At 42.6% G+C, this 11,058-nt stretch overlaps 1 protein-coding gene across 2 annotated transcripts in view; it reads left to right on the forward strand.

Annotated features, from left to right (window-relative positions):
• The first annotated feature begins 1,510 nt into the window (after positions 1 to 1,510).
• Positions 1,511 to 11,058, forward strand: part of ube2j1 (ubiquitin-conjugating enzyme E2, J1) — a 96,405-nt gene continuing 86,857 nt past the window's right edge. For both annotated transcript variants that reach the window (XM_030405620.1, XM_030405621.1), the window contains exon 1: positions 1,511 to 1,909. In XM_030405620.1, coding sequence (XP_030261480.1) covers positions 1,879 to 1,909 — 31 coding nt within the window. In that variant the 5' untranslated portion in view covers positions 1,511 to 1,878. The remainder of the gene's footprint in view (positions 1,910 to 11,058) is intronic.

Below are 11,058 nucleotides of genomic sequence, written 5' to 3' on the forward strand. Positions count from 1 at the left end.
TGGATTTCTCGGTATTGCTTCATCCCCGACACTGACATCTGCATGACATTTCAGCCTTTGAATAACTTTTGCATTAATGTTAAGGGGCAGAGGGGAGCCAGAAAGACACATTAGTTTTTTCATTGCAGTTTTTTGTTTTGTGCCATATTAAAATCTTCACCCTTGGAATGTTTGGTGGAAGGTAGAGGAAGACAGGATGTTTTACCTCTGCCGGACTAAAAGTGGTGCAGAAAGATGTCAGCATGGTGGCAGGGGTTATAAACAACCTGGAAGTGTCTGTCACAGTCACAGAACCACTGTGACTCAGTACAAATATCATGCAGGGAACATTAAACAAAAGATGGGACACAAAATGTCTTGTCCCCTGCACAGCTGACGGGGCCTGGTTGTATACCAGTTTCCCTCATCGCTACGTTTAAGTAGATAAAACTATGGTGTGTGAGTATAAATGTATTCAGAATAAGGAATATAGCTTTTATTCTGCTGCTTTTGATCTGTAGCCATGACCTGTAGCATCAAAATGTACATAACACATAAAGTACCTGCAATGATCCTAGGTTACACCAAAATCTTCAGTAAAACTGTAGTCATACTGCTGCAAAAATATTTTGTTTCCCAGGTGGCTTTGTTTGGGGATGATTATATATTATATGAATATTATGGGAATGTTACAGGCAGAAGAGTATCTCTATGATCTTCCTGCCCTTCTACGACTATACTACTGTGCCCCTGCACTGTCTCTGCTACTAGGGCAGGGGTGCTCAAACATTTTCTCTTGAAGGGCAATAACTTAGCCTTAATGGTGGGCCATGGGTTTAAAGCACCTAGCACCTATTATAGTGTTTATTATTGCTGAGAGTGCAGAGTGGCACTAAGACCCCAAGTTTCCTTAACTGGCTGACTTCCTGTCCACTATGCTCAGATTATAGAAGTAATTAAAAATTAGGAATCCTAGGGCATTTTTTTCTCTAACAAAAATAAAACGGCATGAACATGATGGTGATTTTTTTTGAAAATTAATTTTCTATTTTTTTTTCTCTGCTATATACACATCACGGGCCAGAATAAACCCTGAGGCAGGCAACTTTGGCCCACGGGCCCTGCTGTGGAGGATGGAGGTGGAAAGCTGAAACCGATAAGGCGACAATGTGGCCTACCCTAAGTACATGCTGTATATGAGTATATTTTTAAAACATGTTTCATTTCATACAGTATTTAACTTAGTAAATTATTATCAGAGTGTGTGAAACAAATTATTGTAGGCCTACTGACATTGACGAAGTGCATCCTTCTGTCCATTTCAGAGATGGGAACAAATACTCTTAGTATAAATTCACTGGTTTCTAATTTTTCACCAATCTTTATTCAGGAGTGATTGAAGCTCCATTTGGAATTACAATCTTGATAATTTTTGCTCCCACGGAGAAGTGAATACCGGGACGCCAAGCTGTCGTGAAAAGTTTTCTTCGTGGCTGATGCGGCTGCGCTGCCACAGATCTCCACAGAAGAAGAAAGCCAGCCAGCACTCACACACTTCCTGTTTACGTTTCTCCGAGTGACGTCACGCGGATAACATTTCACATCAGTTTCAAAGCCGAAACAGAAATTAACTTGAGAAACAACTCTTCAAGAGTCTAGTGACGGGTGGAATCGAATATCGTCTATTTCAGCTTCATATCGGAGGACCGGGGAGCCCGAACGACCAACGGTGTCAGCTGCCCTGCTCTTATTTGAGGAACGAAGCAAGCTAGCCGGGCTACTTAGTGGTAGCTAACGTCGAGTATCAGGGTAGCAAGCTAGCTGGTAGTTAGCTAGCGAGTAAGCAAGAGAAACTCAGCAGCACTTAATCATTAAACAGAGAGCTCAGCGACTGTCAGTATGGAGAATAAATATAACCTCAAGAGTCCAGGTAAGCTCTTTCTCTCAGATGTACCGAGTTTTCTGTTCTGCAGCTGTTGGCGAGTTTGCTAACATGACTGACACAGCTGAAATCCACAGGTTCACCATTTGCACTTTAATAATTGGTAATAACGTGAAATTATTGTAAACAAACTGATCCGAAATTAAACTAACTTACTCCACCGACACAGTGCAGCGCTGGCTCTATTTCTTAGTGAGGGCACATCCGTCGGCTTTTCCCAAAGATAACTTAATGTGGATATCTAATATATGTACGTTACAAGTGTTTTTACTTTTGATTTACGTTTTTGCATTATTTATTGATCAGAATAAAACACTTTTATTTTCTGTGTCCATAGTACGGAAGCCCTAAACGGCCATGCATTCATACATTTTATTTCCTCCGTTTTCCCGAGATAACGATGATCTTCTCGAGATCTCGAGATAACGGAACTTTGTTTTCTCTGATAACGAGATAATTTCCTCCGTTTTCCCGAGATAACGAGATAATTTTCTCGAGATCTCGAGATAACGAAACTTTGTTTTCCCGAGACAACGATATAATAAGGTGTGTGTGTGTGTGTGTGTGTGTGTGTGTGAATGAGTCAGTCAGTTAGTGTAACGACTGTAAATGACCTTTAATGTGAATTGTTAATAAGAACATCTTGTTTTCATTTAGTTAACTGATATTCTTTGAAGCCAGGTTATTATTTCATTAATTATATTAGACACTAAATGCGGGACTTATATTTTAAAAGCGTCTTGCTGTGAACCGAGAACATCTGTGTTCCTGTGAATCGTGTGTGTGCGTGTTTGAAGTGTGCCTGCATGATTTTTGCTGAACGTGATGAAATGATTTACTGTGCACCTGGCTGATAAAGGGTACAAGCTCTCACGGTGTGTCCGAAGGTGTGTTATCTCAGGGAAACAAAGTTTCGCTATCACGAGATCTCGAGAAAATTATCCTGTTATTTCGGGAAAACAGAGGAAATTAACTCGTTATCTCGGGTAAACAAAGTTTCGTTATCGCAAGATCTCGAGAAAATTATCCTATTATTTCGGGAAAATGGAGGAAATTAACTTGTTATCACGGGAAAACGGAGGATATAAAATATATGAATGCATGGCCGTTTAGGGCTTCCGTAGTGTCCATAGGAAGTGCATTGGCATAACTTTCTTCCGGGCTGAACGAGTGTGTGGTACTCAACTTTGCGGAACGTTATACTTGTTTAGGACCCGTCTGTGTACATTACGAAGCTAAAGTCATGGACCTTGATGCAGATTCAAGATTCGAAGTGTTTATTATCGAAAGCACTGTTTAGAAACATGTTCCTTAGTACAATGAAATTCTTCCTTTGCTGTCCACAGAATGCCAGCAATGTTATAAAGAAATATATACAACCGAAATGTACAATAGCACTTTTACAAGGCACATGTGAAAAGAAAAAGCAGCAACAATAATAATAACAAAACAGCGCAAATCTGAAATCTGTGCAATTATGCATGTGCAAGAATGTAACAGTTGGGACAGTTATGAGGTAGAATACACAATTGTAAACTCCTATCTGCTGTTTAGGAGTCTGATGGCAGTGGAAAAGAAAGACTTCATTAGTCTGATGGTCTTGAATTTAACACTTCTGTACCTCTGGCATGAGGGCGGAAGTGTGAAAAGTCCGTGCTGGGGGTGGGTCTGGTCTTTGACGATGAAGGCGGCTCTCCTGTTGACTCTGTGGTGATAGATAGCCTACTCTGCAAAGAGGGCAGTGGAGTTCTGGTGATCTTCTCCGCAGTCTTTACCACTCTCTGCAGGCGTTTGTGGTCAAAGCAGAAGTACTGCCGTACCAGACGGTAGTACAGAAGCCCTAAACGGCCATGCATTCATACATTTTATTTCCTCTGTTTTCCCGAGATAACGAGATAACGAAACTTTGTTTTCTCGTGATAACGAGTTAATTTCATTTGTTTTCCTGAGATAACGGGATAATTTTTGCTGAGATCTCGAGATAACGAAACTTCGTTTTCCCGAGATATGTGTGTGTGTGTGTGTGTGTGTGTGTGTGTGTGAATGAGTCAGTCAGTTAGTGTAACGACTGTAAATGACATTTAATGTGATAATTGTTAATAAGAACTTCTTGTTTTCATTTAGTTAACTGATATTCTTTGAAACCAGGTTATTTGATTAATTATATTAGACACAAAATGCGGGACTTTTATTTTGAGCGTCTCGCTGTGAACCGAGAACATCTGTGTTCCTGTGAATCATGTGTGTGCGTGTTTGAGATGTACCTTCATGATTTTTGCTGAACGTGATGAAATGATTTACTGTGCACCTGGCTGATAAAGGGTACAAGCTCTTACGGTGTGTCCGAAGGTGTGTTATCTCAGGAAAACAAAGTTTCGTTATCACGAGATCTCGAGAAAATTATCCCGTTATCTTGGGAAATCGTAGGAAATTAATACGTTATCACGGGAAAATGGAGGAAATAAAATATATGAATGCATGGCCGTTTAGGGTTTCCGTACGGTAGAGCTGTGCGATATTACGATATATATCGCAGTGCGATATAAAAATGTCCACCATAGGATATAACCCTCTGTCGTTTATTTCATAATTTCAACGTGTAGGCTACTTGTTTAGCACTGTTGCTACACTATCGTTAATGTACACTGCGGTTGTGATTTAATACGGCGTGTAAAGCACAACTCAACGTCGGAATGACTGTTGGATATCCAAATTTTGAGTTAAAAACAAGTTCATTGTATGAAGGCAAATGTAACTGCACCAACGCTACTGCTTTGTGGCAGCATTTTTACGTAACCCGTAAGGACTCGTTTACGGCATCGGTCGCTCGGGAGTAAACAGAGGCAAAGCAGCATGGCGGAGACGGAGGAGAGCGCAATGGAAGACGAAAATAACATTACTAGTAAAGACGCGTACATCAGACGCGGATACAGAAGCAGAACCCCAAGAAGCCGAGCCGAAAAAGGGGGAACCGGAATTCCATCATTTGGCTTTGGTTTGGGTTTAAAAAGTTAGACACCGACCAGATAACGTGAATCTGCAAAACATGCCGCCAACAAGCTGTTACGAGCGACTCGAACACATCTAATTTTTTCTACCACTTAAAGACACGTCGTGAAAAACAGTACAGAGACAGCGAGAAGATGCGACAAAGCACTAACGTTTCCTCAAAACCACAAAGTGACACAAAGAAAGAAAACACACCAAATGTATGGAGGACTAAACCTGACATAAGTATAAATAAATAAATAAATGCATAAATAAATACATCAATAAATAGATATATACATAAATAAATGAATAAATTAATAAATGCTGAAATAAATGTATAAATAAAAGTATAAATAAAAGAATAAATGCTTTTTATTTATTTCTAAATTTCTGTTCACCTACATTTATTTATTTCTGTATTTCTGTTCACCTACATTCTGTATTTCTGTGTCCATATGTAAATGAGGAGGTAGGAGGTCCTAGCCTCAGTCAAGAGCATGATTGGTTACAGGAGTGTGCTCGATGAGGGTCTACTACTTCTGCCTTACTAGCGGCACTGATTCCTGTACACTGTACAGGAATGTTGCTGGCTACCAGCAAGCCCGCTCAGCTAACTGTTAGCTGCAGTTGATGACATTTGTTCAAGTAGCTCTGGTTTAGTAATGAATTTGACTGACGTTCATTTTAGCTTGCGAGGGTCCCAGGTGTGCTGGTGGTGTGGTTTGAGAATCACGTCTGGAGAGAGAGGGGTCCTCAGCCATGTCTGCTAACCAGGAAAAACATTCTGCTCATCGCTCCAAGTCATGTGTGTTCTAGACGAGCGCTACAGAGCACAAATCGTCCAAAAGTGCATGTTGTCGGTCTCATATCTTTGTCGTGAATGTCTGTACTCTCAAATAACTCATGGGTGGAACAGGCTGAGGCATTTGTTCATGCTGAGCGGCTCAAGAGCGGTGTGGAGACCCCTTTTAGCTCTTATGTTAGCTGTTAGCTGCTCGCTGTAGCGCAGCGTCCAGGTTACCTTGTGACACCGGTTACCATCGGGTATTTTTCATTCCCCACTGCGTTCAAATGGTTACTTAAAGCCATCGTTCCGAGCTGCATACATCGTTATTAAGCTGAAGCTAAGTCAGTGTGTAAACTGTACACTGTCATACAGCCTGCTGGTCAAACAGTCTGCAGAGTACGTTGACATCCAGCCCGAGCTCAGCGTGTGGTCAATCAGCTGTGGCAAACGTGAGACGTCCAGATCAACCTGTGATACAAACACCAGTAGTGACAATGGTTCATAGGAAAGCCCAGACATGTATCTCACTCTCGATGGTAACATGTGTCAACAGTTAACCTGGACGCTAGGGATGGGCATTCGATTAAATTGTCTTGATCGATCGTCGGGAGAATTAACGATCGATTTTCGATTAATCATTAATATTTTTATATTAAAATTCACTATTTATAGGCTATATTCAAAAGCCGCTAGCCGCTGATATTACCCAATATAGATACAGTGCAAATCCGTCATTTATGGCCAACTGGAGTGTGTGTGCAAGGCAGGCAACGGAAATCCAGTTCACTCTGTTGGCAGCAAAGCATGCAATAATGCGGTCTTCAAGTCCCCATTGCTCTACAGCTTCATTTATTTTATCAGCGAGGTGGTCAGCTGTATGCCGGCATGGAAGGCTTTCTGTGAGCAGGACCGCTGAGTTCATTTGCCAGTCATCGCTGATGTAGCGGCAGGTGATGGTGATGTAGCTCTCAGCTGTTAAAGCGGTCCAGCAGTCTGTGGTAAGAGCAACTTTTACAGCTCCTCCGTGTCCATGCTAACACCGAGTTTATGCTAGGTTGAGACTGAGAGCAGGATGCACCACCACTAACCAGGGTCAGATACGCGTCGTTCAAGTGGTACATCATTTTGAGTCGTGGACGAGTTGTACTTGTACACAGCTTCGCAGTGTTGGCAGTGAACTAAGTCATTTTTTAAATCAAAATGGTCTCACGACACACTTCGCCGTGAACTTTTCATGATTAACCTTACTTTTGAAATACACGGAAACTCGCAGGTAACTGAGTAGGCCTGTGGCATTTTTTTTCAAACATTGCCCCATGTGATAAAATGTTGGATTGCTGCCACATAGCGACATTCATTGCATTCCTCAAGACTCACACTACGCAATAGAACCTGCATTAGTTTTATCGATAAAAAAATAACGTCATCGATGAAATTCTTAATGATCGATTAATCAATCGTCGATTAATCATGCCCATCCCTACTGGACGCTACACTCTCAGCGCTACAGCGAGCAGCCAACAGCTAAAAGCTAACAGCTAACTGCTAACAGCTAACATAAGAGCTAACAGCGGTGTCCACGCCGCTCTCGAGCCTCTCGGCGTGAACAAGTGCTTAAAACTGTTCCACACGAGTTGTTCAACAAAGATATGAGACTGACAACATGCACAGTGGTTTTTCTGAAGTCTTGAAAAGAGGGGTCGTCTTATAATCAGGGTCGTCCTATATTCGGATCAATACGGTATATTTCATATGAGCTCATTCATGCGTGCTTGCGCCCTCCCAGAACTCCCATTCCCCACGCCGGCTTACAGTTATTTTTAAAAATTGCGTCAGTCTAATTTTGCTTCGGGTGCGGGTCGGGCATCGGTATCAATTTATAGCGGGTCGGCTTGGGTGCGGAATGTAATTTGTGCTACTGTCGGGAAACGGGTCGGATGCGGTTTTAAGTACAACGGGTATGGGCGGGTACGGGTTTGCAAAATAAGACCCGTGCAGGACTCTGTGCTGGCGGAATTGGGGGATGATGATGGGTTCTATGATGTCTCTGAGGTAAGAACGTGCAGTGACTGAGCCATCTACAATAACCAAATCTGTTTTGCGCTGACTGGTGATGCCTGCCCAGACTGTTGCACCTCCTCCACCGAAGGGAACCCTGGGGACCATGTTGACCTCGGCATATCGCTCACCTCGCCTTCTCCAGCAACGCTGACGACCATCATTTCTGTGCAAGGTGACCCGACACTCATCAGTGGACAGGACGGTAGACCAATGCTGCATTGTCCAGGTCACATGGTCTTGTGCCCACTGCAAACGTTCACTGCGGTGTCTTGGTGTCAGTGGAGTCACCTGCACTGGTCGTCTGGCATTCAAGCCAAAGCGGTGGAGTCGGTTTCGAATGGTTTGTCTGGAAACCCTAGTACCCCTCACATCTCGTAACTGGGCCTGCAGCTGTGTGGCAGTTGCATAACGATGTCTGAGTGCATAGGTCCTTAGGTACTGGTCATCGTTGCGGTGTGTCACTCATGGGGCTCCACTCCTGGGTCTGTCACGAACTCTGCCAGTAGTTCTGTGTCTTGATGCAAGTCTGCTGATGACACTTTGAGACACACCAAGCTCACGAGCAACATCTGACTGCCTGCCACCGACCCGAAGGCTCACTATGGCCAGGTGGCGCTGCTCGTCCGTTAAGTGACGTTGTGTGTTCATGGCTGTTTGAATGATGAACTTGGAATGACTTACTGACAATACCAGCTTTTTATACCCACAGAATGTTGAAATTGATGCTACATTGAAAAGGGTTGTCTTTTAGTTTTTTGGTATTGGCCCCAATATGTAAGGCACACTGTACACAGTGAGACCATTACGTGGAAAACACAAAATACAATTGCCTCCCTATCCCAAAACCTATCCCAAAACTCTCTGAAGTGAAACAAACACCGTATGTATGAAATCCACTGAGTCTCTCACAATATCCCTAACTTATTGTGAGTAGTGTGTATATATATATATGTATATGTTCTAAATTTCTAAGAAAAAATACTATATCGGCATATCGTTATTGGGATATAAAATTATCTATATCAATAATATGAAGTTTTGTCCATATCGCACAGCACAACCACACGGTGATACAGCCGGTCATGATGCTCTCAACAATGCAGCTGTAGAAGTTGCTGAGGATCTCAGGCGACATGCCACACTTCCTCAGCCTCCTCAGAAAATACAGCTGCCGTTGGCCCTCTTTACCAGCTGCGTGGTTTTGAATGACCAAGTGAGGTCATCACGGATGTGGATGCCCAGGTATTTGAAGCTGCCCACCCTCTCTACTTCAAGCTCCCAGATGTACAATGGCTGATGAGGTCTCCTCCTCTTCTCATGTCCACTATCATCTCCTTCGTCTTGTCCGTGCTGAGGGTGAGGTTGTTGACATCACACCATGACACCAGACTGGCCACCTCCCTCCTATAGGCCGCTTTGTTCCCACCAGTGATGCATCCTATCGCTGTGGTGTCGTCCGCAAGCTGCTGTTGTCTTTGTTGGAGGCAACACAGTCATAGGTTGAATCCCTGTAGAGTGCCAATGTTAGTGATGATCCTGGCTGAAGCCCTATTTCCAATCCTGACAGACTGGGGCCTGCCAGTCAGAAAGTCTAGGAGCCAGTCACAGATGGTGGGGTGAACAGTTACAACCAGAGTTCCAATTATTGGAAATAAGGGTGTTGGTTACAGCATTCCAATTTTCAGGAGATAAAATAAGCTGCACAGTGATGCCTATTTTTTTCTCTACTATTGTGTAAGAACTATACAGACCAAACAATGTTTTCATATCAGTGCATATTGGACAACAACTTGATAAAGGTTCTCAGTCACCCAGGTCATGCTAATTCTAAGAGCTGTCTTGTAGTCAACTGGACCTGTTTGAGTTTCTTGAAGACGTTTCACCTGTCAATGAAAAGGCTTCTCAGGGCTCCAGACTGCGACCAAATCGGCGCATTTTGCGACCAAAATTTGAGACAGTGCGACCAATTTTACATTTAGTCGCACATGTGCAACCAGTGAATTTGACGGTGTTTTTTTTTTTTTTTTAATACCGGTAGTGGAAGGGAACCAAAGCGAATCAAAGAATCTGGAATTTGGACTGACATGTGGCAGGCCAATGTGTGTTAGATTGGCAGGGAATGGCACTGTAAGTGGCCATTGTGTGGAGGGGGAGGGTCCGAAAGTTGTTCTGAGCGCAGAAGGAAAAGGTTTCACTTTCTGCGAACAATGGCGAAACGAACTCCGCGATTCAACCAGATACGTGTCCGCTGCGTGGCGGAGCTGAGCTGGTTTTTCACTTTAGATAATGTCTCAACTTCCACCAGGGCCGCTGCACTGTGTATCTGCTCCGGAGGGCTCCAGCAGTCTGGAGCAGATACGCAGGACTTCTATTTCGGCGGATGCCGGAGCACAAAGCAGCAATTTAACCGAATTTAGAACCGAGCTGACAGTAAGTCACGCACTAAAACAATAATATAACATCCGGTTACTTTTCAAAATAAAAACACTTCGTGTTGACACCAGCACAGAAATCTAAAAAAGAGACAAGCACAAGCTCTTCTACTAATCCTTTGGTCGGGAACACTTCATGTCGTCGTTTTCATAACACATACCTATAACTGCGGCACTGTAAAACTGGATCGAAGCAGTAACGCAGCAGACACGTATCTGGTGGAATCTCTGGGTTATTTTCTCCCCGATAAGCCTAGAAGTGTGCCAGAGTCAAATCCTAACTCAGAGGATGAGTCCAAGTCTGAAGACACTAATGTGGTGAAAAAGGGCAGAAAATACTGATTTCGTGGAGAATGGGTGCTCAAATTTGACTGGTGAAGGTTTTTCTGAGAGACGAATTTCATGAACCGCAGATTGCGCAATCGATAACAGCAACATGTGGAGAAAATGAAATCTGCAGGTCATGCTGGCACTACACAGTTACAGCAAAACATACTGGTCAAACACAGTGCTAGTTTAAGGGATAAAATATGCCGTGACCTGTACACCAATGAAAACGCAACTCCACAGTTAGTTGCATTTAGAAAGCAAGAGGCTGTTAATCAGTGTGCTGAGGAATTGCTGAATTAATATATCAACATTAAGTTTAACACGGCCTTTTTCATTGCCAAGGAAGAACTACCCTTTACCAAATAAAAAGGTGAACTGGACCTGCAAAGAAAGAACAGCGTGAAACTGAACTCAACATATGATAATTTTTTACATTTCTTCTTAATTTCTTGCTATATATATATATATATATATATATATATATATATATATATATATATATATATATATATATATATATATATATATATATATAT

The sequence above is a fragment of the Sparus aurata genome, chromosome 22 (assembly GCF_900880675.1).
Source record: "Sparus aurata chromosome 22, fSpaAur1.1, whole genome shotgun sequence".
Lineage (NCBI taxonomy): Eukaryota > Metazoa > Chordata > Actinopteri > Spariformes > Sparidae > Sparus > Sparus aurata.